Source organism: Canis lupus, chromosome 26, assembly GCF_011100685.1.
Source record: "Canis lupus familiaris isolate Mischka breed German Shepherd chromosome 26, alternate assembly UU_Cfam_GSD_1.0, whole genome shotgun sequence".
Classification (NCBI taxonomy): Eukaryota; Metazoa; Chordata; class Mammalia; order Carnivora; family Canidae; genus Canis; species Canis lupus.
In genome coordinates, this window is record NC_049247.1 from 5,157,906 (window position 1) to 5,185,628 (window position 27,723).

Genomic DNA, 27,723 nt, shown 5'->3' on the forward strand with positions numbered 1-27,723 from the left:
TTACAATAAACATTTATTAAGCTGTAATTTTCACAATATTTTCATTCTGTTCTGAAATCGGTCTACAAATATCTCTACAGAACACTAAAGCCAGTGATTTAATAAATAGGAGGAATGTATGTATCATTTTGCAAATAAAATAAGCCTTATACATTTATGTTTATATTTGATATTCGTAGAATCAGCTTCCCAAGGCTTATGGAACTAAAGTGTGCACACACCACACAGACACACACACACACACGCACACCACCATATTCAAATCAAATGGATTTATATTAAGTGTGAAATCAAATGCTATAGAAAATTTATAAACAGAAACACAAAATATGAACTGAATCATGAATACACTGTTGATAAGGGACACCATACTTCACAAATATGATTTCCAGTTAAGAGGGGAAATAATTGCTTCGCTGGATTTTAAGTGAGCGCTAATCACCGTCACCATCACAAGAAATCAATTTAATTACACGGTATCCAGAGATTTAACACACATGCGAATATTAAAGCTGACACTATAACAAAACCTTAAAATCTGCAAAAAGACATTAGAACATATGGTTTATAACACCATTAGCTGCCACCCAAAGGTTTTCAGTAGACAATGCAAATGACAATCAGCTTTTAATACCACCACAATGGAAAGACTGGTCCTGGTGTATCTCCTGCAAATCAGGGAATCATTGAGGAGCAAAGCACAGAATCAGTACTCTGAACAAAGTTTGTTTAACCCAGATACTGTACATCATATTAGTGGTTGTCCAATGCTAATTTTAAGGGTGCTATGTTAGAACCTGTAAAAAATATATAATTCTATTATTCACTATTCACAAGTGAGGAGTAAAAGTTCAATTACTCAAATGACCATAAGCAAAATTTGCAGAATGGAGATATATATATATATATATTTTTTTTTTTTTTTTTTAAGTTGGGGAGGGGGGGATGACATCATAGGACCTTAGGAATTCCTTTTTACCTGAGCCAGCTGGATGGCCAGAGCTGGCTTTTGGGTTAAGTCAGACAATTCAAACCCCATCAGGGAGGAGTTACCAGGTATCAATCATCTAGAGCTTCTTAAGAAGTAGCAGGAAGCATAGAAATGAAGCAGTTCAGGATTGCTACTAGAGACAGGTTGTGTTAACTATGTTTTCGATTCTGCACTGGCTATGTGACCTGTCATTCCTAACCTCTCCATATGGCTGCTGAATCAGAGACAGATTAGCAACCAAAGTGGTTCACAGCTTCCCCATGAGCCAGCCCTCAGGGGTGTGCAATGTCATATTATAATCCTCCCAACCACCGACTCCGACCTGCATGTTTGCACTTGGCACCCAGTGGGGAATGTTTGAACCTGGTCACCTCCCACCATCCCAAAGTTATTAAGCACAGACCCCCTCTCCGCTTCCTGACCCTGCATGTGACAGGCTTTGGGGGATCCTGTGTGGCATGCTATGCCCATTGGCTTTAGGGAACTGTGTTAAAAACCTTCTTTCAATGCTATTAGCCTTCCTGGGCCATCACCCAGTTACCTTCATAAGGACCCTGGCACAATTCACCAGACCAGCTTTCGAGAAATTCTATTGCCGCATTTTGTTACCAGAAGTGAAATGGAGTATCACTGAAACAATGATGCCCAAAACCCCCAGATGGCAGATGATGCCGATCCTGATTGGTATGGGAAGTGTACTTATGGAAGGCTGATGTGCCACTGGAGCACCTCTGCTAGCATGTCAGAGAAGAGGTCATTCTCAATAGACTCCAGAGGATCCACACAAGTCCAGGAGTTAGAGATAGCTGGTCCTTTCTCTTTTCTGTTTTTGGTGTTTGTTGTGACACAGAGGCACCGGGAAATAAACACTGATCAACTTTAAGATATCTAGAGAATGGAGTGGTAATTATAACCCATTCACAGTAGTCCTTGTCAGGATTTTTTTACATCACATTGAATGAAGTGTTGCACTAATATATTCTACAGCCTGGGAGACATAAAAAGAAGGATTTCTCTTCCAGGTATGAGATATGATACAAAAATACATTTTTTCCATGTACAAAAGAGAGGAAAAAGATGGGAGCCCGGGGAGATGCCAAGTACCCCAACAAGCTTCTGTAGAAGGGAGAAAGAAAAAAAAATCCCAAACTATTTGGGGTTAAGAATGCCCAAACAAAAATCAGACTTAAAAAAAAAAAAATCAGACTTATGTGTTAAAGAGCTAGAGTTATTCAGATCTAACATCTACGATTCCTACCGGAATGTCAAAGAATGCTCTGCCCTGAAGTGCTATTCCTATTTAACTGAAGGTTCCTTCATTGAAAATAAAGCTGTCTTCCACGTGAGCGTATCGGCCTGTAAGACTGGCCTCAGAGCCCACACTGCGATGTCTAGCTGCTGCCCGAGGTCTCAACGCACCAGTACCGAGGGGCACGTGCCTCCCTGGATTTCCTGGAAGTCCAAAAGGTTTTCCTGTCTAGATCTCAACACAGCACGGTGCCCTTCAGGCCTCGCATGGGAAGGTGGCAGGGAGAACGGAGTGGAGATTCTATCCAGACCAGTGATGGTTTAGGGACTTGAAAGCTTTGTGCACAGAATGCCAATACTCCCCTGGCCAGCATAAGCAAAGCAATGCCCAACACACAAGAGCCAAATGCACAAAAGGAAGGAGGGCAAGGATGGCCTCCCTGGAGTTAATTTTTATACCCTGTGCTAAAATAGATTTCTCTGGAAGTATCTAAATGGCCAAACTGGAACAGCTTCGATCCAGAAACCATGGGTTCTGATGCCCCCGGATGAAGATCTGCCCGAGCTAACCCCGGACAACAGGTATGCGTTTCAGGAAGTGAACTGAATGTGGCAGAGTTTGAGTTCCGTTATGTGCACCTTAAAAATACAAGTTTCATAAGCATCCTTAAAAAACATCTGCTCCTGTTTTCCAGATATTTGCAACCGAAAATAAAACTTCACAGAAATGCCGTACAAGAGCTGGCGGAGAGCTGGGTTGTCTCCAGAATGGTACGTGGACCGTGGGGTCTTGGTTCCGGCCAATCTGAGGGGGGTCTCTGCAAACCTGCATACAGGGGCTCCGTGAATGAACTCCCCCCTCACTCCCCGGGGCAGGGGAGGGCAGGGAAGGATCCTGGAGGCAGTCAAACCCCCCGCGGCCTTGGAAGCTGCGATCTGCCAAAGCCTGAGCAAGTTCCTAGTGCTAACTGACAGGCCTGGGGGTGGGGGGCGAGGCCAGGGCATCTCCCTCCACCCCTGAGCCAGCTGGCAAGGTGCCCCTGCGGAGGCCCCCCCATGGCTGTCTGCCCAGTGAAGTCCCTCTCTGCCCCTGGGCACCACCTAAAATGAAGGCAGACTTCAGACGGAAAGCACCTAACACATGTATCGTAAAAATTTCAGGAAAGATAATTCGGATCTTCTCCAAGTTGTGTGTCTTGCTGCTTGTTGTTCCTGAGAATGCCTTATAAGCAGCAATAGACTTGGAAATGTTATTAGCTGCTACAGTTTGTTTTCCTTCCATGGTCCGGAGACAACCCAAACCACAATGAAACAAACCAAAACCCTTGAGAGCAGACCTGTCCTCTGCAGGTCTAGCCGGGCAGACAGTGACTGTGGGATGTCACCCAGACTCCTGACCAAGGGAGTGGTGGTGCTCACCCACATGGCTCTCAGCATTAGACCCCAAAGACGTGTCTTGCCTGGTCCTTGAGTTTTCCTTTACAAAATGTGGAGGTTAAAATCTATCAAGGTTCAGAAGGGGGGAAAAAATCCTGAATAATCTCAGGTTTTCTAGAAATAATAATCTCTTCTTTTAGAAATATGGTTGACGGGGGCGGTGGGGGGGTTGGCTGGGGTCAACAAGACCCAAAAGATGTTTAGTTTCATCCTGGACCCCAACTGCCCACACCCGGAAATGAAAACATCCATCAGCTAAGTCACCATTAATCAAAAATAACAAAGAACGAAGCTCATGGTTTTGGAACATGAGAATAACACATATAGACCTCACCCGCCAATCCCTATGCTGTGAACACACAAACGCTAGCATTGGAACTTTGGGTATAAAGTGTCCAATTAGCACATTCTCCCCCTAGGTGTAAAGTTTTATTAAACTTGACTCGACCTGCCTTTATTAAAAAACCTTACAAAAGATGTATTTCAGTGCTTGAAAAAATTAACTTTAGGCTCTATGCACAGATAAACTCTGACTGTACAGCGAATATGGTTATATCCTTTGTTTAAAAAATATTTTTTTTTCCACCACTAATGACACTTTGTGGGTAGTTAGTTCTACACAAACGATCCTGTCATTCCTCTGGGAACGTGTCCTAAGGGTTGACTTGTGGCCGGAAAGACCCTCACGGAGCGCCACTGTCCTGCTCGGGAATGTTTATTGAGATTGTTTGGGGTTTGGTGTTCTTTTCTTCCGTCTTCTCTTCTGTCTTCTGAGAGAGGGCGCTGGTGTGAGGGGACCCGGCCGGCTGGCTGATTGTCACTTGCCGTTGGCGCGGTCGAGACTCTCCAGCACTTTGTTGAGGCGGATGTTGAGCAGTCTGACCTGACTCTCCAGATGCTCCAGCTTCTCCTCCACGCTGGGGCCACTGGGGCTGCTGCGCCAGTAGAAGCCCATGGGCCCGGTCATGAAGTAGATGGCCACCACGAAGCACAGGGGCAGGACTGCATTCTCCGGTTCCCCCTCATATTTGTGCAGGACATACACGCAGGACATGGAGAACAGGATGACCCGGGCGACCCAGAAGAAGCGGCCAAATACCACGTGCAGGAGGCTGAAGGTGAAGCCCAGTGTCAGGGACAAGAACCAGTAGGCCAGGAGGACGACGCCGACCAGCAGGAGGGCACGGGCTGGGCTGTTGGCCACTGAGGCTGGGCTAAAATACTGCGATAGGCTCGACACTGCAGAACAGAAAAGGAGGACAGTGGCTGGTCATGGGGATGCCAGGGATTTCTCTCCACGTGGGGCCTGGCAGCTCGGCTCTTTGCTGGTCTTTGCAGTAAGGAACCAGAAACAGCTGCCTTGTGACCCCTCACACTAAGCCCTGGGAGAAGACTACCTGCCAGATCCTGAATTTAAAACACCTTTCCTGGCAGGGCAGAGCTTACAGACTGTCCTACGATTTCCTTCCTTCTCGTCTTCTGGAGTCACAAAGGCCCAATTTTAGCCTGGGTACGTGGCTGCCTGGGATGAAGGCATCTCTAGCCTCCCTGGTAGCTACAAAACTAAGCTTTGGTCGAGGAGGAGGTGTTCTCTGGTGGCCTCAAGGGGTTTCCCTAAAAGTAGCAAGAATGCGCCCTTTACCTCCTCTTCTTCTGCCTGCTGGAATGTGGAAGCGATGGCAGGAGTGGGACCAGCTGTCTTGGGCCATAAGGAAAGGGAAGTCACCTATTGGGAAGCAATAAGATGGAAGGTGCCTCGGTCCTAAGGACAACGTGCTGCAAAGCCACCTACCTGCCTAACCACCTACCTGTGAACTTTCACAAAGAAATAAACTTCCATCTTGTTTAAGCTGCTGATAATTTGGATCTCTTACTCACAGTCAAACCTAATCATACATGAAGTTCCATCTTAAGCATGCAGTGAAATGAATGAGTTGCATCTTCTGTGTGCCCGACTTAAGAAAATTTTCAAACAGAAAAGTTAAAAGGATAGTAAAATAAAACTCCTATTGCAACCACCTAGGTTTAACAGTTGTTAACATTTTACTATATTTTATCATATACTTTTTTTTTAACTGAGCAATTTGAAAGATGCAAAAGATCATACTTCAGCATACATATTTTTCCAGTTTTATTGAGCTATAACTGACATAAAGCACTGTATAAGCTCAAGGTATAGAGCACAACTTATTAGATACATTGTGAAATTATCACCATAAATTATTACAATAAATTTAATTAACATCCATCACTTCATATAGATACAAAAAAAAAAAAGAAAGAAAAAAGTTTTCTTGCCCCAAGAACTCTTAGGATCTACTACTCTCTTAATAACTTTCAAATATACCATATCATATAGTGTATTACATCCCTGGTACTTATTTATCTTACAACTAAGAATTTTTACCTTTTGACCACCTCATTCCAATTCCCCCACCCACTACCTCCTACCTCTGACCACAAATCTGATCTCTTTTTTATGAGTTTTTTTTTTAAGATTCCACATATAAGTGAATCATTTGGTATTTGTCTTTATCTGACTTCTTTCATTTTTTTAAAAAAAGTTTTATTTATTCATGAGAGACACACACACACACATAGAGAGAGGTAGAGACACAGGCAGAGGGAGAAGCAGGCTGCATGCAGGGAGCCCAACATGGGACTCAATCCGGGTCCCCAGGATCAGGCCCTGGGCTGAAGGTAGCACTAAACCGCTGAGCCACCTGGGCTGCCTGAGTTTCTTGCTATGGAGTTGTAGGAGTTCTTCACATATTTTGGATATTAACCTCTTAACGGATATATGGTTTGCAAATATTTTTTCCCATTCCATGGATACTTTTCATTTTGTTGACTGTTTCTTCTGCCATGTAGAAGTTTCTCAGTTTGATATGGTCTCACTTGTGTACTTTTGCTTTTGGTGTCAAATCCAAAAACATCGCCACAATGATGTCAAAGAGCTTACTTCCTGTTTTCTTCTAGGAGTTTTATGGTTTCTGGTCTTACATTTAAGTCTTTAATACATTTTGAGTTAATTTTTGTGAGGGGTGTAGCATAAGGATCTAATTTCATTCTTTCACACGTGAATATCCAGTTTTTCGGCACCATCTATTGAAGACATTGTCTTTTTTCTACTGAGTATTCTTGGCTCCCTTGTCAAATGCTAGTTGGCCGTATATACATGGGTTTATTTCTGTGCTCTCAATTCTCTTCCATTGGTCTCTGTGTCTGTTTTTATGCCAGCAGTATACTGCTTTGATTATTATAGCTTTATTTTTAATTTATTTTTTAAAGATTTTATTTATTCATTCATGAGAGACAGAGAGAGAGAGAGAGGCAGAGACACAGGCAGAGGGAGAAGCAGGCTCCATGCAGGGAGCCCGACGTGGGACTCGATCCCAGGTCTCCAGGATCACGACCTGGGTGGAAGGTGGTGCTAAACCGCTGTCCCTGATTATTATAGCTTTTTATACAACTTGGAATCTGGTCTACTTTGTTCTTCCTTATTCAGGATCTTTTGTGAATCTTAGGATCTTTTTTCTACATCTGCAAAACAAAAAAGCCATTGGAATCTTGATAGGAACTGCACTGAATGTGCAAATGACTTTGGGTAAATAATGGACATTTTACCAATATTAATTCTTTCAATCCATGAACATGGGATAATTTTCCATTTATTTGTGTTATCTTCATCGGTGTCTTGCAATTTTCAGAGTGGAGATCTCTCGCTTCCTCGGTTAAGTTATTCCTAGGTATTTTATTGTTTTCGATGCTACTGTAAATGGGATAATTTAATTTCTTTTTTTAGATCATTCATTGTTAGTGTATAAAAGTACTGCTGATTTTTGTAGGTGAATTTTGCACCCCACGACTTTACTGAATTCACTGATCAGCTCTAACAGATTCTTGGTATAGTCTTTAGGATTTTCTATAGATAAAATCATGCCGTCTATAAATAGAGACAATGTTACTTCTTCCTATCCAAATCTGATGACTTTTGTGTTTAAGAATTAATGTTCTCCTCAAAACCACGATACCATGATCATAACTAAGAATACTGAATTCCCTATCATTCATCTCCCCAATCCACACCCCTCCCACTGAGATCCGATCATGGTTCATATACGGCCATGCTGCGTTCGCCTTCTTTAATCTGGAGGAGTCCTGTGACAATGACTTCCTGAAGACTAGCTTTCAAGGTGAGTTTTCTTGCAGAAAGCCCCATATCCTGGAATGGCCTGTCTCCTCATAGCGCTGTTTACTTTTACCGCCTTAGGGAGGCTCTATCCTAAGTACCTTTAACGTTCACCCCAAGTTCTCAAACTCAAGTGTGTGCATCAGCCTCCCCTGGAGGGCCTGTGGACACACACAGCTGGCCCCCACCCCCAGGCCATGGGATTTCATAGGTCCAGGGTGAGCCCAGGACTCTGCAGTTCTGACAGGTTCTGGGGTCTGCTGCGGCTGCTGCTGATGATCAGAGGGCCTCGCTGTGAGACCTACTGGCTGATGCATAATCCACTCCATGCATGAGGAGAAGGTGGGACATGAGGATCTGGAGTGAGCATGAGATGGGAAGACTTGAACTTTTTTGAGGCATTAAATGTATCCACAGCCGACTGTCTCCCATCCTCCTAGCACCCCATGCAGTCTGCTGCCTCCAATATGATCAGATTGTTGTGCATCAACTAGCTGGCCACTTCACTAGGCCCAATCACGTATACTAAAACCTTGTCCACGCCAAAGGCACAGGGTCCACCCAGCACTCACTCCCTAAATGCCAGGGCGCTGCACTCCTTCATGGTGCCTTCCAGAGGCATCAGGAGCATCTGACTGACTGTAGCTTTGACTTTGAAGCTTTTGCACTTAATCCCAGCAAACGATGAGACAAACCAACTGTTTTGGTCTCAGGGCTCCAAGATTTTGTTTCGATGCGTTCTATCTATTTATATCTATCACAGTAGAAAGAAAAGCTAATTTCCAACAAATTCTTTTTTTTTGAAACACTGATCCATTTTTCTTAACTTTTATTTATTAAGTGATCTCTACTCCTAGTGGGCTCAAACTCACAACCCCAACAATAAGAGTCAAATGCTTGGGACGCCTGGGTGGCTCAGTGGTTTAGCACCTGCCTTTGGCTCAGGTGGTGATTCTGGGGTCCTGGTATCGAGTACTGCATCAGGTTCCCTGCAGGGAGCCTGCTTCTCCCTCTGCCTGTGTCTCTGCCTCTCTCTGTGTGTCTCTCATGAATAAAATCTTAAAAAAAAAGAAAAATAGAATTTCATTGGGGGCACCTGGGTGGCTCAATTAAGTGTCTGACTGTTTGACTCTTGATCTCAGCTCAGAGATCTTAGGGTGGTGAGTTCAAGCCCCATGATGGGCTCCATGCTAGGCATGGAGGCTACTTAAAAGAATAAAATAAGGGACACCTGAGTGGCTCAGCGGTTGAGCATCTGCCTTTGGCCTGGGGGTGTGTGGTCCTATGGTCCTGTAATCAGGTCCCACATCAGGCTCCCTGCATGGAGCCTGCTTCTCCCTCTGCCTGTGTCTGTGTCTCTCATGAATAAATAAATAAAATCTTTAAAAATATATAAGAAATAAAAAATAAAATAAAAAGAACTTCATTATGATTTTGTACTTAGATATACCTACATTTTAAGGTTAATTTTTCCTAAACTTTTTTTTTTATTAAGTATCCTTAATTTTTCAGGAGTTTGAGGTTTACAGAAAAATTAAGTGAAAAGTATAAATTCATTTTTAAATATTCTTAATTTGTTTGAAAATAATAACAAACCCATTATATGTTAACACAAATAATATATTTTTCATGAAAAATAACTGCTTTCCAAAACAAAACCCCTCACAACGAAAACAGTGGAGATATTTTGTGTTTTTACAAAAATCTCTGTGATATCTGCTTTGTGAAGAGGGCTGGTTCTTCAGATCTGGTTTTGAATCCGCAGAAATCAGATGCCAGCCACAAAACATGCGCCACAGGTGTGATTTAAATATTTCTAGTAGCCACATTAAAAAAAGAGCAAAAAAGAAACATCGATGTTAAGATATTTAGCCCAATGTATTTAACTATTATCAACATGGAATTGATATAAAAAACTATGGAAGCGTGCCTTGAATGCCTGGCCTTGCAGATACCCATGAAGAGCCCCAGGGAACCCCTCCAGGGTTCCTCAGAGCATACTTTGAGAACTACTGGACTAGCCTTAATAACCAAAGCCATGTAACATGTACTGCCATGTTATCAAGGAGCTAAGTTAGGTGACCAGAGGGTACAAGGACCCCCAGGGGGATTTCCAGGTGGGGAGAGAGAATGTTAACACAGGTATGACTCTAATAACTGCATTTCTATGCAGCAAGGGTGGTAAGAAGCAACCTGCCTCCCCTGGAGACTCTCAAAATCCTAAATAGGACACGAGCAACTCTGATGTCCTGCCTGTATCCACTTCCTGGGGCTGCCACAACGAAGTACCACTGGTTGAGTGGCTTAAACAACAGGATCATATTCTCACATGGTCTGGAAGGCACAGCGTGAGGTCAAGGTGTCAACAGGGTGGTGCCTTCTGAGGTCAGGAGGGAGAATCCATCCCAAGCTTCCTCCCAGCTTCTGGGGTGTGTGGGAAATCCCTGGCTTTCTTGACTCCTGGAAGCATCCTCCTGATCTCTGCCTTCATCTTCACGTGGTCTTCTCCCTGTGGTTTCCTGGGTCAAGGATCCTCTCCATGTGAGGCTGCCAACTATCCTGGATAAGGGGCCCACCCCCATCCAGAGCCCAGGGAGAGCTGGCTCTGTGCAGCTGGATGTAGATGTCCCTCAACATAGAGAATCGAGATTGGGTGGGTCCCAGAAGTGCACAACGACGACTTAATTTTGGAGCAGAGCCCCTTCGTGAGCCATGGAGTGTTTACAAGGCCAGGCACTATGCTAACTGCTGGGAACAAATCATCATCTGGTCCTCACGACACGCTGATGATACGTAGCATTTCCCATGTGGGGACTCAGGCACAGGGCATGATTTGCCCCGGGTCCCACAGCTAGACAAGGGCAGGCTGGGAATGCAAGGAGTCGGGAGCCATCCACTCCCCACACTATCCTGTGTGGTCATAGCACATTTGGTAAGTGGCTCCCCAAGACCTCAGAGAAAGTAAACAGCTTGATGAAGGCTCAGGACTTAAAAAAAAAAAAAAAAAAAGGACTTAAATGCATCCTTCTGACTCCTGGACAAAGGCACCACTTCCCAGGAAGAGTGTCTTGAGCCACCAGACCCAAAGCGGGACTAAAGCCACGGTGTCCATTATGGTAGCCACTGGCCACAGAGTACTTGAAACGTGGCAAGTCTGAATGGAGGTGTGCTGTGTCATACACAGGCTGGATTTCAAAAGCTTAATACCCCCAAAATGCAAGCCATCTCATTAATAATTTTTCATATTGATCACAAGTTGAAAGGACAATATTTTTAATCTATTGGGTTAACTAAAATACTTTATTAAATTAATGTTTTTTTTACTTTTTTAATGTGGCAACTAGAACGTGTAACATCATCTGGCATTCTATTTCCACTGGCTGCTCGGGCTAGGGAGGCTCCATTTTAACCAGTACCCTGAAAATTCTGGAGTGGGAAGTTACAGGATTGTGCTCATGGAAACATTTTGCAACAGAATGTCCAACTTTGGAATACAGTGTCCTGCCTTTTGCACACTCAAACTTCTAATCCTAAAAAGCAAATCCCAAAGGCCTTTGGATGTTTTGAAGCTTATGTGCTAAATACGAGGAGAAAACAGGACATGGAAGGGAGTTCTTTCACCTCTGGAATGTGCTAGTTGCCCTCGCCCTGAACACCAGCATTTGGGGCCTCTGTGGAATGATGCTGTTCTGATCCTCTCCAGGGTAACCAGGAGGCTGTCACTACTCTAGCTTTCCACTCCAAGTTGCATGCAACTTCACGCAATCAGGCTTGCTTCTCCTGGGCCCATTGGTGGGGGATGGAAATACCTAGAGTTTAACAATCTGGGCAGGGGGTGAATACGGAGTCCAAGCAGGATTGCATGCAGTTGCTGTATCTGTGTTATGTGTTGACTCAGCTGGACTCCCACGGGGGGTCCTCAGCAGCCCCAGGAGGCTGCAGGTGGCATAGCATCTTGTCAAAGGGTGGTGCCGCTGCCTTGGATTCTTTGCCTGAGTGGTAAGGTGGCCTGAGCTGATCTAAGGCCTCCTACAGGTTGAACTCAGTGATTCAAGGCTGGAGACCGGTTCCCAGGGGCTGAAGGGGACGACACCAGTTGTGAACCAGGGAGACCCACCTATGGGGCCCGGTCTCCACTCCATAAGGTGGGAGTGTCAAAGGTGGCCAGGAGGGTTCTGGGAGACTCTGCACATGGCAGGGCTGTACTGGTTTCCCACAGCTGCTATAACAAATGACCAGATGTGGTACCTTTTTTTTTTTTTTTTAAGATTTTATTTATTCATGAGAGACACACAGAGAGAGGCAGAGACACAGGCAGAGGGAGAAGCAGGCTCCATGCAGGGAGCCCAACATGGAACTCGATCCTGGGTCTCCAGGATCACGCCATGGGCTGAAGGCGGCGCTAAACCGCTAAGCCACCTGGGCTGCCCCCCAGATGTGGTACCTTAAAGCCATAGGAATGTACTGTCTCGCTGGCTGGGGCCAGAATTCTGAATTCAAGGTGTGGGCAGGGCTGTGATCCCTGAGCACTCTATAGGGGGTCCCTCTTTCTCTTCCAGCTCCTGAGGGCTCTGGGCATCCTTGGCTTGTAGCCGTACCTCTCTGGTTTCTGCCAGGTCCGGCTCCTCTCTGTGTGTTTCTCTCTGTGTAAAAATTTCCCTCCTCTTATAAGGACACCAGACATTGGATGTAGGACCCACCCTAATCCAAGATGACTTCATCTTAACTTGATCACATCTGCAAGGACTCTATTCCCAAATAAGTTCAAATTCACAGGTACTGGAGCTTCTGGGGTGCTTTTGGGGGGACACAAATGAATTCATACCAGCAGCAAAGTAGTGGGGAGATGGGCAATAAACGCGCGTGCGCGCGCACACACACACACACACACACACACACACACACACATCCTCACGCACGCGCAGGACCTTACAGCCGATATGGGATGGTGGGTGTGAGAACAGATGGGCTTCCTGTACACAGGGTAGTCAGGATGCGCCCCTTGGAGGAGGTGTCATGTACCAGAGAGCTGGGGATGGGAAAGACCCAAGCAGGCAAAGGGCTGAGGGTGCTCTCGGGCAGGGAAACCTAAAGGAGCCAAGGGCTCTGAGAACAGATGTGTCTGAGAACAGGCTGGAGGCTAAGGGCTGGGTAGGGAGGCTGGGAAGATCCCTGGGGCTGACGGTTCTCAGCAGGAGCCCTGTGCGGATTCCAAGTGCAACAGGAGTCACTGGGAAGTTTTAAAGTGAATGACTTGCCTGGACTAATGTTTGTTTGTTTGTTTGTTTTAAAGATTTTATTTATTCATGAGAAGGGCAGAGACACAGGCAGAGGGAGAAGCAGGCTCCCTGTAGGGGGGGAGCCCAATGTGGGACTCGATCCCAGTCATGGGATCATGACCTGAGCCAAAGGTAGACGCTCAACTGCTGAGTCACTTAGGCACCTAATTTTTTTTTTAATCTTTTCAATCACTCTAAGCAGCACAAGTAGTAATAAAAACAAAAATCACCCTTGCTGACTGGTTGAGAAGGAATGACAGGGGCCCAGAGAGGACACCGTGTTAGGTGTGCAGGAAGGGTTAACATGGCAGGTCTGAGGCTGCTCTCTAGAAAGGTGTGTGGGTAAGACGGACTCTTGGCTGGCATTTGGGAACTTGGATTTCTGAAGTGTCATATGGTGATTTATATACAATAATAAGTATATATATTTGGTCTCTATCCCCATTCCTGGCACAGAGCTCCTAAGACCTCCGGAGTTTTATAAAGGACGAGAGCAGGAAAGGAGTCTTGATAATTCATAAGTCTCTTTGAGCCACACCTGAGCATATTCTAATGTGGTGACTTTTGGAAAAGCCCTAAGGATGGGGCTGGGGGCTGGGAGAGCCACCCGTGAGTAGAGGGCTGGGATTTCTGTCCTATCCCCTGTCCTCCATGGAACATAGACTGGTTAGAGGTTGAGTAAATCACTGAGAGCCAAGGACTTAACCAATCATATCGGTGTAACAGAGCCCCCATAAAAACCTGACAGGACAGGTTTGGGGAGCTTCCAGGCTGGGGAGCTCAGAGAACATTAAGGCTCTGTGCCGCTTCCCACGGACCTCGCCCTGCACATCTCTTCCATCTGCTATTCTGGCTTACATCCCTCCATAATAAACTGGTAACCTAGTAAAGAAATGGGTTTCTGGAATTCTGTGAGCCACTCTAGCAATGGGTGATTAATATCAAACCCAAGCAAGGGGGCATGGGAACCCCCAATCTAGAGCCAGTGGGTAAGAAGCACAGGTGGGTTTGCGACTGGCATCGGGAAGAGGGAGGGGCAGTCTTATGGGATGAGCCCTTGCCTTGTGGGTTTGCTCTGACACTATCTCCAGATAGATGGGGTCAGATTCAGTTAAATTTGTGGGACACCCAGTCAGTGTCCAAAGAGAATGAGTTTATTGCTTAGTGGTGTGGAAAAAACACACGTATAGTGGGAAGTTCCCTCCATTCCCTGTCAAGGGGGGACTCCCTGTGCCTGGACTGCTTGCACAAATAATGTAGTTTATGCTGACCACCTGCTTTCCTGTGGGGAGTTGGGAATTTTGGGTGGTGCCAGGCAGAAGGTGCCTAACTAAGCAGCCCCTAAAAACACTCTGGGTGCTGGGCCTCTGATGGGCTTCCCTAGTAGACGACACCTGTCATCACAAATGGTTGCTAGAGGAATTAGAGTGTCTTTTCCCCTTTGTTGATGGTGATTTGTGTCCTTGCACTATAATAAATCACAGCCATGAGCATGACCACAATGCTGAGTCCCGAGTCCTCCCAGTGGTTCACTGAACCTGGGGCTGGTCTTGGGGACCTCAACACAGGCTCCTGCAGACTTGTTGGCAACAGAGGTGGCAGCCTGGACCAGGGCCATGTCCTTGAATTCAGCAGATCCAGCGGCAACCTCCTGATTCCTGGGGCAGAACAGCAGCTCCCCCGGCAGGCCAGTTCAGCAGTGTTCTGGGGGCCACACACCACTCCTTCAGCCCTTCTGATAACTCTGTGAATGCCCCAAGCTCTTTATTAAATCCCTTTCTGGGGGCGCCTGGGTGGTGTAGTCAGTGAAACATCTGTCTTTGGCTCAGGTCACGATCCTAGGGTCCTGGGATGGAGCCCCGTGTTGGGCTCCCTGCTCAGCAGGGAGCCTGCTTCTCCCTCTCCCTCTGCCGCTCCCCCTGCTCATGCTCTCACTCGCTGTCTCTGTTGCTATACCCATCTCTCTCAATAAACAAATACAATATAAAAATAATAAATAAATAGATAATTCCCTTTCTGCCTAAATAACTGTCATAGTTTGTGATGGATCCTGACAACCCAGAAGCCGCACCTCTGATCCATGTAGTTTGCCTGGGGGCAGACGAGTCAGCACTACCCACATGTACCTTACCCTAAATAGCTTCTGTGAATCTCAGTTTGGATGGGCCATTTCTTTATGCAACTGTTACAACAAAAAATGTTAATTTGTGCCTGACTGCCCCCTCCAAAGGGTCCCCTGTGCCACCCACTGCAGATACTGCGTGCACACTTTGAGAACCACTAGAATAAAACAGTGCCTTTAATGAGTGCCCCACCACCACCACCACATACCGTCAAGTCCAAGAACATCCAAGAGCTCCATCCAAACTTTCCACAGGGTTTCGACAAACATATCCACCCCCAGCACGAACCTCTCAGTCAGCCTGGTCAGGAACTGCAGAAACAAGAGTATGGTCACTATATCGACTCGGACAACGCCCCATCTCCTAGTCTAGCCAGGCCTGCTGGTTTACATGTTGATGGGAAAACAGAGCCAGCCGGTGATGGAGGCTGCACCAGGAGCAGCCGAGTTAGCCCTGGCACCGAAGTGAGCTCGGCAGGCCAGAGCTGGGTGAAATCTGGTCTAGCCTCCTCCTCTACAGGCCGAGTGGCACACCTATGGGAGATAGGAGGGCCCCACAAAGCTGTTTTGCTCCACCTCTGCTTTCTCCTAGAACCCTCCCGCTCATGTCAAGGTTAAGATCTCCACTTTTCTCTGACTCATTTCTCATTTTTTATCACTGGTAGATTCCATCCTTACCCCATTTCTCCGAGAGCTTGGGTACTGCCATGAGGAACAAGGACAAAGATGATGGTGGTTCTCACACGTGAGTGGCGTCACATCTCCTGGGCATGTGGAAGCGCTAGAGACCCAAGTCCCACCCAGCTTTAAGAGCCCGGACCCTCAGAGGGCTTCGTGAGTTCTCCAGGTGATTCTGAAGGACCACCGACTAGAGGAATAGGAATCTGAGGTGCAGTCTCATTCACTTATTTTTTTTTAATAATATTCGAAAAAAAATAAGTAATATTTGGTACTTACGGTACCATGGTATAAAACTCAAAGCTGTGAATGGGAATTCAGTGAAAAGTTAGGATCCCATCTCACTCCCCATGATGCAAATCTCCTTCTGGAGGCATTGTTGTCACCACTCACCCCTCGGGCCTCCCTTAGATGCGTGGAGTGAGTAATGATAGACAAATGTTCTCGCCATGAGCAGCAGCGAATGTGCAGTTCTGCAGTTTTTCTCATGTGACATGGTCTTGGTGATTACTCAAGCTCAGACTGTATGGAGGTGCCTCATTCTCCTTTCAGATGTTTAAGCAATCCCCTACCCATGGACATGTAGGCTGCTCCCACCTGTGCTATTACAGCAAATGGGAGTGACAACACAGCGAGGCCCTAGACTTGGGTTCTTGGACTCATATATGGGCAATAAATGCTTCAGGGTAACCTGGCTACAGCTATTTGAATCCGCCTTCGTGGCTGGATCACTGCCCCAGGACAGGGGAAGGGGGCAGGGTTGAAACAGCATCTAGGAGAAAAAGGACTCTAATAACCTCCTCCATCCCCCTGTTCTACGGCTTGGCTGAAAGCCCATGTAGCTGGGAGTTCAAGTACCTGGGTTCAAGTTCCAGCTCTGGCTCTTACTGCTAACCATGTAGTCATGGATGTGTATGTGTGCATGGTACATAGATGCATACATCCAATATGTCCCAGAGCTCCAGTTAAGAGATCCATGTACTTGTATCTACCCCATCTGGTTTTATGGACATTAAGTGGGATATTCATGGGAGGTGGCTTGAGCACCTGGTAAATGGTCAAAATTCCTACTGACATCCTACATTCTCACAGAGCATTGACCCCAACATGTCCTGCAAGGAATCATCCTTTCCTCCTTAGGTAATTGCCCTAAAGGTATTTGTACATGTAAAGACCATGAGGCCATCAGCTGACTGACAATGAACAAAGGCTGGTCTGTCCATACAATGGGATGTTATTTGGCTATAAAATGGAAGGAAGGTTCACATCAGCGAACCTTGAAAATACGACGCTAAGGGAATGAAGCTGGAATCAAGAGACCATATAGCGTACAATTCCATTTGTATGAAATGTCCAGATGAGCCAAAGCCATAGAGATGGAAAGTAGACCAGCAGCTGCCAGGGGCTAAAAGGTACAGGATTTCTTCTACATGTAACGAAACATCCTAACATTGATGTAGTGATGAGTGAACAACTCTGAACAGACTAACGAAGGCTGAATGGTACACTTCAGGTGGATAAACTGCATGGTACAGGAATTATACCTCATAAAGCTATTTTAAAATGGAAGGGTAAAAAAAAGGAAAAAAAAAGGAAAAAAAAAAAAAAGGAAGAGCTGGGATTTAAAGAAAAAAACAGGGCACCTGGCTGGCTCAATCGGTGGAACATGTGACTCATGATTTCAGGGTCCTGGGTTTGAGCCCCACAATGGGGGTGGAGCCTACTTAAAAAAATAAAAACAAATAAAACCCCACACAAACAAAAAGACCACGTGGAGAATGTAAAAGAAAGCACATGTGTCACAGAAAAGAGGGCAGCTGCCCCTCTCATTGGTGGAGGGAGGAGGCAGGATGCATCTTCACCCAGGTAGAAGGCATATTGGTAATAGTTCAATTAAAACTCCTTTTTAGGGGATCCCTGGGTGGCGCAGCTGTTTGGCGCCTGCCTTTGGCCCAGGGCGCGATCCTGGAGACCTGGGATCGAATCCCACATCGGGCTCCCGGTGCATAGAGCCTGCTTCTGTCTCTGCCTCTCTCTCTCTCTCTCTCTCTCTCTCTCTCTCTATCATTAAAAAAAAAAAAAAAAACTCCTTTTTAGGGCAGCCCCAGTGGCCCAGCAGTTTAGCGCCACCTTTAGCCTGGGGTGTGACCCTGGAGACCCAGGATCGAGTCCCATGTCGGGCTCCCTGCTTGGAGCCTGCTTCTCCCTCTGCCTGTGTCTCTGCCTCTCTCTTTCTCTCTGTGTCTGTTGTGAATAAATAAATAAAATCTTTAAAAAAAAACTTATTAAAAACTCCTTTTTAGGGGCACCTGGCTTAGTCGGCTAAGCATCCAATTCTTGGTTTTGGCTCAAGTTATGATCTCAGGATTGTGAGATTGAGCCCCACATCAGTCTCCTCGCTCAGCAGGGAATCTATTTGGAATTCTCTCTGTCTTCCTCCCCCCACTTTCCCCTAAAAGAACCCTCCTTTTTTAAAAAAGAGCTTTACTGGCATATTATCTACATACCATTAAGGTCATGTTTTCACAGTGTCCAAGTTGATAGTCTTTAGAATAGTCACAAAGTTACAAAGTTATACAACCATCACCACAATCTAATTTTAGAACATGGTCATCCCCTCCAAAGAAACCTGTTAGCAGTCACCTCCTCCCAATCCCTCCTCCCCAACCTAGGCAACGGCTAATCTGCTTGTCTCTATGGATTTGCCTTTCCTGGACTTTTCCATACAAACAGAATCAGACCATACATGATCTCTTGCGTCTGGCTTCTTTCACTCATAATGACATTTCCCCTGTTGTACCAGGAATCAGTAGTTCATTCCTTTAACCGCCACGTAGCATTCCACTTTACAGATATACCCTGTTTTGTTCATCCTAACGCACAAAGTATGTATGATTTGTACATGTTGGTTTGCAATTGCATAGCAGTTTTTATAATGTGTTCAAACGGAGGTAAAAGGAAGGGCATTATGCTTTTCTAGGAGAGAGCATTGGGCCTTTGAGATGGCACCAGCTCCCCCAGAAAGGGTGTGAGGAAGCAGCTGTTTTGGAAGGAAGAGATACCAGTGCTTATGCTATGAAACTCTCTGTGCCTCAGTTTTGTCAGCTGTCAACTGGGTCCAAGACAGGATTGGACATTCGGACCTGTAAAGGCCTCCACACGGGGCCGGCACACACCAGAGGCACAGGCGTTGGAGCTGCTAAGGACACTTCTGTCACAGCACTTACTCACACAGGTTCTCCAGGTAGGTGCTTGGAGCCCTGCCATCCTTAGGAAATCCTCATGCCCAAGCATGACTGGTATTGCTCAGAAGGAAGAACAGGCCCATCCTGAAAATGAGCCAGGGCCGGATAGGTTGGAAACAGGGAAGGGCCCACCATTGGTCTTTTAACCATGCACTGGGCCAATTTGCTCTCACCCTGTGGGCTAGCCTGTTGCTTTACCTCCTGCTCCAGCAATGCAGGAGACTTTGGCCCACCTCACCTGGCAAAGATATGGGAGCCCTGAGGAGGATGAACTGTGCTCTCCCCAAAATCCCTCTGTTGAAGCCCTAATCCCCAGGACTTCAGAATGTGACTGGATTTAATGATAGAGCCTTCAGAGGTAAGTAAAGTAAAACAGGGTCACTAGGATGGGCCCTAACTCAATGGGACCTTATAAGAAGAGGACACACACAGAGGGACAGCCACGAGAGGACATGGGGGGGAGGGGGGCACACAGCCATCTGCACACCAAGGATAGAGGCCTTGGAAGAAACAACTGCGCCAACACTGTGGTCTCCATTTCTAGTAAATTCCTATTGTTTAGGGTGGACAGTATGTGGTCCTGTTAGGGTAGCCGGAGCCACTACCAGGGGGGTTACACCACAGCCTGGAGTCTGGAGCAATGCTCCCACTGCCTGCCCAGTATGGATGCAGACTCGGCCCCAGAATGAGGGCCTGGCTTGTCCACCGCAGAAGCTGCTGTGGATGCAAGAGCAGCGGGAGAGGGAAGAGCCCTTCAACCTAAGGCAACTTGAATCAGGCTGAGAGCCTGTGCCCTTGACGTGTCTCCCCCATGAACCTCACAGTTACAGTCTCATCAAGAGAAAAACAACAGAGCCATGGCAGCTGACAGGCATCCTACAGGACCCCTGGCCTAGGGTTGGTCATTACAGAATATTGCCATGAACTGTGAGTTTTGTGGTCCTGATTTTTGCAAACTTTTTGTTTGTTAAAGATACAGACTAACATAGTTAACGTGTCTTGTATTACTTTAAAATATTATTAAAGGTTAAAAATTGATTTTTGAAGAGGGGATACATGTAACAAGAATGACAGAAAGTTAAAAAACAGAAGTTGTGGGTGATGGGTGTGGGGTTCATTGCAGGATCCTTTCTCCCTTTGGGCAGGCTGCACAACGTTCAGGATGAAAAGGTCAAACAAGGAAGACTCAGGTGAACAGACTCAGGAGGCCTGCGGCTGTCACCGTGGGAGGGACAAAATTACTCAAGCTGGGATTTCATTATCCTCCTCTTGAAGCAGAGAGGCCTGGACACCCACCTCTGTCTAGATGGTGTGCTACATCCCAATCTTGCCTCCCGCCCCACCCCCGCCCTCGCCCCATCACCTCCTGGCTCATGCAAACTAGCTCCAAGGAAAATCAGCAAATGTGTCCTGATGAGCAAGTCAGAGAAGTTTCTGTAGTTTTGAGTTTGCCCTAGCATGTGAAGAACACACCAGATGCAAAGACTGCAAGAACGAAAAATCCTGGGACATATGCACAGATCACAAGTGAATCACAAAAGGGAAAGTCACCCTGACGCCAAGCAAGTACACAAGACCTCTTCGGTACAGTTCTTGCCAGATAGGTATGTATGCACTCAATCTAGCCACCGGGGAACAGACAATACATACTGCGGGACACTTCAAGAAAAACTGGTCTAGGGGCACCTGGCTGGCTCGGTTGGTGGAACATGCAACTCTTGATCTTGAGGTTATGAGTTCAAGCCCCACGTTGGTTGTATAGAGCACTTAAAAATAAAATCCTTAAGGGATGCCTAGGTGGCTCAGCAGTTAAGCATGTCTGCCTTCAGCTCAGAGTATGATCCTGGAGTCCCGAGATCGAGTCCCACATCGTGCTCCCTGCAGGGAGCCTACTTCTCCCTCTGCCTGTGTCTCTGCCCCTCTCTCTCTCTCTCTCTCTCTCTCTCTCTCTCTCTCGGGGTCTCTCATGAATAAATAAATAGGATCTTAAAAAATAAAATAAAATCTTTAAAAGAGGAAAAAGAGTGGTCTGTCAAGACCAGGTGAGATAGCATTTCAGCTTTACTCCAATGGCTATAATCAAAGACAATGACAAAGTGTTTACAAGAGAAACAGGTATCCTCATACACTGCTGGTGAGAATCTAAATGGTGCATCTGTACAGTGGTTGCTTGAATGTCAGTTACCGTGTGACCCAGCAATTCCACTCCTAGGCATATACCCCAAGTGTTGAAAACATATGTTTGGTTTGTGTAAACCTGTATGTGAATGTTTACAGTAGCATTGTTCATAGTAGCCAAAAAGTGGAACCAACCCAATATCCAACAACTGATGAATAAATAAAAGGTCATATGAAGAGCTGAGCTTCTGACACATGCTACACCATGGATGAATCCTGAAAAAAGCCAGCCACACTGTGTGATTCCCTTTGTATGAAATGTCCAGAATAGGCAAGTCTGTGGAGACAGAATGGAGATCTGGGGTTGTCTAGGGATGGGGGAAGGGGAATGACTGCTAATGGGTACAGATTTTCTTTCTAGTGTGAAGAGGATATTCTAAAAATTGATTGTGGTGATAGCTGCACAGCTCTTTGAATATACTCAAAGCCACTGAACTTTCCATGACCGAACTGTATGGTATCTGAATTATAGCCCCATAGAGCTGTTACCAAAACAAGGGGGAAAAAAGGCAATTGGTCTGTGCTATTCAAAAATGGCAATGTCAGAAAAGCTCTCCACACCCCCTACAAAAAAAAAAAAAAAAATGTGAGGTCACCTTGACAAACTAGAGGACATTGAGGAGACATGAAAACCAAATGCAGTGAGCAATGCCTGACTGCAAATTAGATTTTTTGGAAAGCTCTAAAGGAAATGTGACTACAAACTGATGAGGTTTTATTGTACTAAATGTAAGGGTTTTTTCCTGGGGGGAAGACAATGGTATTATGGTTCGGTAGGAGAAAGCGTCGTGAGGTTTGCACCTCACTTTCAAATGTTCCTGTGAAGAAAAAAACATGCCTGTGTGTGTGTGTGTGTGTGTGTGTGTGATGTGTGCATGCACATGCGTGGTACGTGTAAAAAAGAGAAAAACAAGGACCTAGGGTGCAGACCCTTTGACTCAGCCATCCCATCTCTAACAATCTGCAGATGAACTTGTCTATATGCACACAGAAAAATCTCTAGATAAAGACCTTTATTGCAGCCGGGTTTGGAGGAGCAAAAGACGGAAAGCTAACAAAATATCAACCACCAGGGGTGGGTTAAATTATGGTATATCCTGATCAATAGTTTGCTTTTTGCAGCCCTCAAAAAAGAAGGAAGCAAAGCTGTAATGTACCAATAGGATCTGGTCTCCAAAATTTATTAATTAAAAAAGAAGGAGGAGGAGAAGAAAAGGAAGAGTGGAACAGCATGCATAATGAAAAACAAACAGAAAACCTATGAAGAGGCAGGATCTATCTGTATGCTCAGAATAATCTGGCTGCTCTAGGAAGGAGAATAGAGATGGGATCCGAGGTGGCAAGCGAATTTCTTCTTTTATCACTTTTGAGCTATTTGAAATGGGATTCCATGCAATTGTGGCCTTATTTTTATTTTTTTTATTTTTTAATAAAATAATTTTTATTGGTGTTCAATTTACCAACATACAGAATAACACCCAGTGCTTGTGGCCTTATTTTAAAAAAAAAAAAAAAAAAAAAAAAAAAAACACCACCACCACCATAAATGTTAAGCTTCTTAAATAACGACAACAACAACAACTAAAAACACCAGATCTCAGCTTAGGATTCAGATGCTCCCACGGCATGGGTCCAGCTATATTTTTTCCCCTGTGCTCCCCAAGATCCACATCCCTATGCAGCCAGCCTGTGAACTGGGCCCCAACCTTGTCCTAGCCCTTTCCTTCCCTGCCAACCCATCTTCCCAGACCCAACTCACGCCCCTTCCTCCACCCCCTACCCAATGCCTCCAGGCAGGGCACTGGACCCCCTTCTCTTGGCTCCCCCCAAGGTCTTTCTTGTATCACTGTTGAGCCTGCTTTGTTAAACCCTAGGTCCTGTGTGACATAGCTGTCTCCCTCTGTCCCTTGCTCACTGTCACAGCCCTACAACTGACCTCCCTGGCCCACACACACTAAATCCACTCCCACCACAGGACCTTTGCTCATGCTGTTCCCTCTGCCTGGAACACTCTTGTCGCTCTACTTCCTTCTCATTCAGCTCACTTTCCTGGCCACTCTATTCCAGTTATTTCCAATTCTGCAGAGGTTACCAGTGTGGGCACTCCCAGCCCTCTCGCACTGCTTAGCTGGACGGTGGGAGGGAAGGCCAAGAGATTCATTCGACCTTTCAATGCCTTGCTCTCCTCGTCCATAAAAAAGGGAAGATAATAACAGAGCTTCTCTCTTAGAATGGTACAGCCCATTAAGCTTAAACAAAGATTCTTCTTCATTATTATTGCATCATCTTCTCTTATTTCTTTTTTTTTTTTCTTTAATGGCACTTATCACTCTGATATAATCTTGTTTTATGTATCTGACTTATTTATTGCCTGTCCCATGAAAGGTCCTCAAGAGGGGACATTTTGTCTGGCTTCTGCTCATATAGTAGGTGCCTAAGAAATTTTTAAAAATTGTTATAAAATACACATGCATAAAATTAACCATTTTAAAGTATACAATTCAGTGACATTTAGTACACTCACACTGTTGTGCAATCATTACCTCTAGCTAGTTCCAGAACATTTTCATTGCCCCTGTCAACTAAGCAGTCATGCCCTATCTCCCCACCACTTCCGCCCTTTAGCAACTATTTTATCTAATTTCAGTTTCTATGGATTTGCTTGTTCTGGATATTTCATATAAATGGAATCATGCAACGTGTGACCTTTTGTGTCTGGCTTCTTTCATTTGATTTTCAAGTTTAATCTGAGTGCTTCATTCCTTTTTATGGCTGGATAGTATTCCCTGCTTGCACAGACCACAGTTAATCCATTCATCAGTTGATAAACATTTGGGTTATTTCCACTTTTTGTCTAATGAGTAAAGTGCAGCAATGAACACTCATGCACAAGTTGCTTAATAACTTTTAAAAAATAAATGAGTATATCACTCTCCTACCAGATGAAACTGCTTCTTATATAAATATCTTCCACCACTTACTAAAGGCTTATTCAGTACCCAGTATTGTACAACCTGACTAATTGCATTTAACCCTCCAATTTATCTCTGTACAAATGAGACAGAGAGGTCAAACAACTGGCCCAAGATCACTGAACTAGTAATTCCAGCCCTCGTCTGTTGGACAGCAAGCCCCATGCTCCAAACCAGAACATCACGGGTTTATTTTAGACACGGCCTAGATTAGAATATGGGGTGTTTCTTTAAACACCCTCAAACTTCACAACCTACCATGCCGGTCTGGCTCCAATTAGTAACCCCAGGCATGCTTAAAACTACAGTTGCCAGCAGACCCAGTTTTTGTTTAAAAGTAACAAAACAGGGAACCCTGGGTGGCGCAGCGGTTTAGCGCCTGCCTTTGGCCAGGGCGTGATCCTGGAGACCCGGGATCGAATCCCACGTTGGCCTCCTGGTGCACATGGAGCCTGCTTCTCCCTCTGCCTATGTCTCTGCCTCTCTCTCTCTCTCTGTGACTATCATAAATAAATAAAAAATTAAAAAAAAAAATTAACAAAACAATCTCCCCCAGGCCTGGCCAGTCTGGGCTACACTTGGCAGGAAATGTCAGGTCAGCCCCTAGATGCTACATTGATGGGGGGATCCAGAAAGGGTCATGAGGCAGGAAGATTTATGAAGTACCAGTGTGGACTCTAGGCCCACATTCCCTGGGTTCCATTCCGGGCATTGTCACTCACCTTGACTTGAAGTCACTCATGTCACCACTCTGTGCCTTAGTTTCCCTACCCACAAAATGAACACATTAACAGTACCTATCATAGGGTTGTTCTAAGGATGAGTTCAGTTGCTCTATCTACAGAAGCACTTAACACATTTCAAGTAAATAACAAATTTGTACTATCCCTATTGAAGGCACAAACCCTGCTTCAGCCCAGAAAGAATTCTGACCCTGAGATTCTCAGATTCCTTGCCAGAATAGAGCTGTCTTACTGATATCAAACCAGAGGTTAGGCCCTCAAGTATCATTTTGTATTTCATTTCCATAGACCTTAGACTCTCACATAGGACCATCCCCTGACACGAGTTGCCCGTGCTTACACCTGCACGAGTCAGACTTTCTTTTTGCTCTAAAACAAAAGATTTTTGCCTTCAAGTCATTCAAGAACAACAGCATGAGGTAAGTGTAGATTCACCTTGCTCATACCCTTCATGCCCAGGCAGACTGGATGAGAATCTTTTTGCCCTCAAGTGTTGGGTCATGCTTTCTCCCCCCTTGGCCACCTACAAAGCCATCTTTTCCCAGTAGAACCCGAACCTCCACAAGAAGTGTCTGTATACCCATAGGAGAGGGTGGTCAGAAATGACAGCTATCCTACTATTTCCTACTATCATTTCACCAATTAAGATTATCCAACCAATCTGATTTGGGTTTTAATTTTTTCCTCCTCCATCTCGAGCACCAGGAAAAAAAACTTTTTTTTTTTTTTTTTTTTTTTTAAACCCTGAAAGTCCTTCCAGCAGGGCTAAGCAATGTGGATCTGTGCTTTGGCCAGGCTGTAGCTGATACTGATCTCGCCATTACTCTGGGCCAGGAAGGCACCAACGATTCAGAATCACCACTTCAAAACGAAGGGGATATTATCATCAGCCCCTTTTAAAGGATAAAGAAACTGAGGCTCAAAGAAATGAAGCCATTAGTGCAAAGCCAGCCAGCCAGCCAGTTTGTAAGCAGCAGAGCCAGATTTTGAGTTCCCAAACCTCAGGGCTAGCTTACAGCAAAGAAATTAACAGGAGGCACAGCAAGAGCTGTACTGAGGGAACCACATTACCACATGCAACTGCCCCTCATTCACTTCCTCTTTCTCGGGGAACCTGGCTCCACGTGAAGCCCCGACCTACCGACCTACCAGGCTCCAGAGGGTAGAGCAGGGTGCAGGGTGAGGTTCCCGCGCTCCTCCCGAGCGCTCTACACACAGGGATCTGCAGGCTGCTAAAAGCTCCAAAGTAAAAATGCTCCAATCAAGGGGCGGCACACAGTAGGAGCTCAGTTGGGTTATCGGGCCAGGTTGCAAAAGCAACAGAGCCGACTGCACTACTCCCCTTTCTTTTCTTGTAAAGTGAAAAGAAAAGAAAAGAAAAGAAAAGAAAAGAAAAGAAAAGAAAAGAAGAAAGAAATGAAAGGCCTAAATATCTTCAAAGCAGAAGGAGGAGGGCCTCAGGTGCTCCGGGGAAGTGGGTCTGCGCGAGGCTAGCCGAAGCGCGGGGCTGCTGGGGAGAGCGCAGGGCGCCCCCTGGGCAACCCGCGCGCCGCCTGGCTCACAGTAGGTGTTCATTCAAAGGCGCTGAATGAATGAATGAGAGGCGCGGCCGCCGTCAGCGTCGCCCAGGGGGCCTCCCCGGCCACGCGGAGCCAGGGGGCAAGGTCCGAGGACGAGCGCCTGGCGCCGAGCGGAGGGCGCCCCGGGCCACGCGCGCCCGCCGCGCGCCGGCCCCGGCCCCGGCGGCCAGTCCCGACCCCGGCCGGGCGTGGGCGCGGGCGCGGGCGCGGGCGCGGAGGGGTGCGCGGCGCGCGGCAGCCCCGGGGGCGCAGGCCGGCCTCCCCCTCCCCGCCGCCCCGGAGGCCGCGCCCCGCACAGGCCCGCCCCGCCGCCCGGCGCCAGGTGCGCGGGGCCGGGGCAAGGTGACCGCAGGCTCGAGCCCGGAGCCCACCTTCTGAGCGGCGCGCACGTTGTCCTCGCCGAACAGGCTGCTGACGCTCTGCGAGAAGGTGTTGACCGTGCGGCGGTAGCTGTTCTTCTCGGCGCCGCCGCGGCCCCGCGCCCCCTGCGCGCCCGGGGCCAGCAGCCCGAGCAGCAGCAGCAGCAGCAGCGGCGGCGGCGGCCGCGGGAGCCGGGCCCGGGCCCGGAGCCCGCCCGAGGCGCGCGCGCCCATCCTGGGGCCGGCGGGAAGCGGTGGCGGAGCGGGGCTGAGGGCCGCACCCGGGACGCGGCGGCTCGGCGGGGACCGCGTTGGCGCGCTCGGGGGCCGCGCGCCGCGCCTCTGCCCGCCGCCGCCGCCGCCGCCGCTGTCGCAGCGCCACCGGCCCCGCCCCGCGCGCAGAGCGGCGACGGCCCTGCCCACGCCTCGCCCCGCCCCCGGACGCGGGGTCCCGCCGGCGACCCCGGCGACCTGCGCGCCCGCGGAGCCGAGGCCGGGGGCTTCCACCGTTCAAAACAAAAAATATATATACGTTTGTTTTAACTTTTCCATAGAGAGCAGCCGGTGCCCGTAAAACTTGCAACGGCCTCGGCAAGGATAATGACCGCTATTGATTGGAGAACCAGATCCAAACACGCCCCCGAGTTTACCGCGATCCCCAGGCCTTGGCCACCATTGGCGAGGCGAAGGCCAGGGCAC

The 27,723-nt window shown here is 46.9% G+C and overlaps 1 protein-coding gene across 1 annotated transcript; it reads right to left on the reverse strand.

Annotated features, from left to right (window-relative positions):
- Positions 1-27,258, reverse strand: BRI3BP (BRI3 binding protein). Its single transcript, XM_038574747.1, has 3 exons — positions 27,037-27,258; positions 15,479-15,581; positions 1-4,915 (listed from the first exon to the last, which is right to left on the reverse strand). Exons 1-3 carry the CDS (start codon positions 27,256-27,258, stop codon positions 4,494-4,496), a joined length of 747 nt encoding a protein of 248 aa, XP_038430675.1. The 3' UTR covers positions 1-4,493.
- Positions 27,259-27,723: the final 465 nt, after the last annotated feature.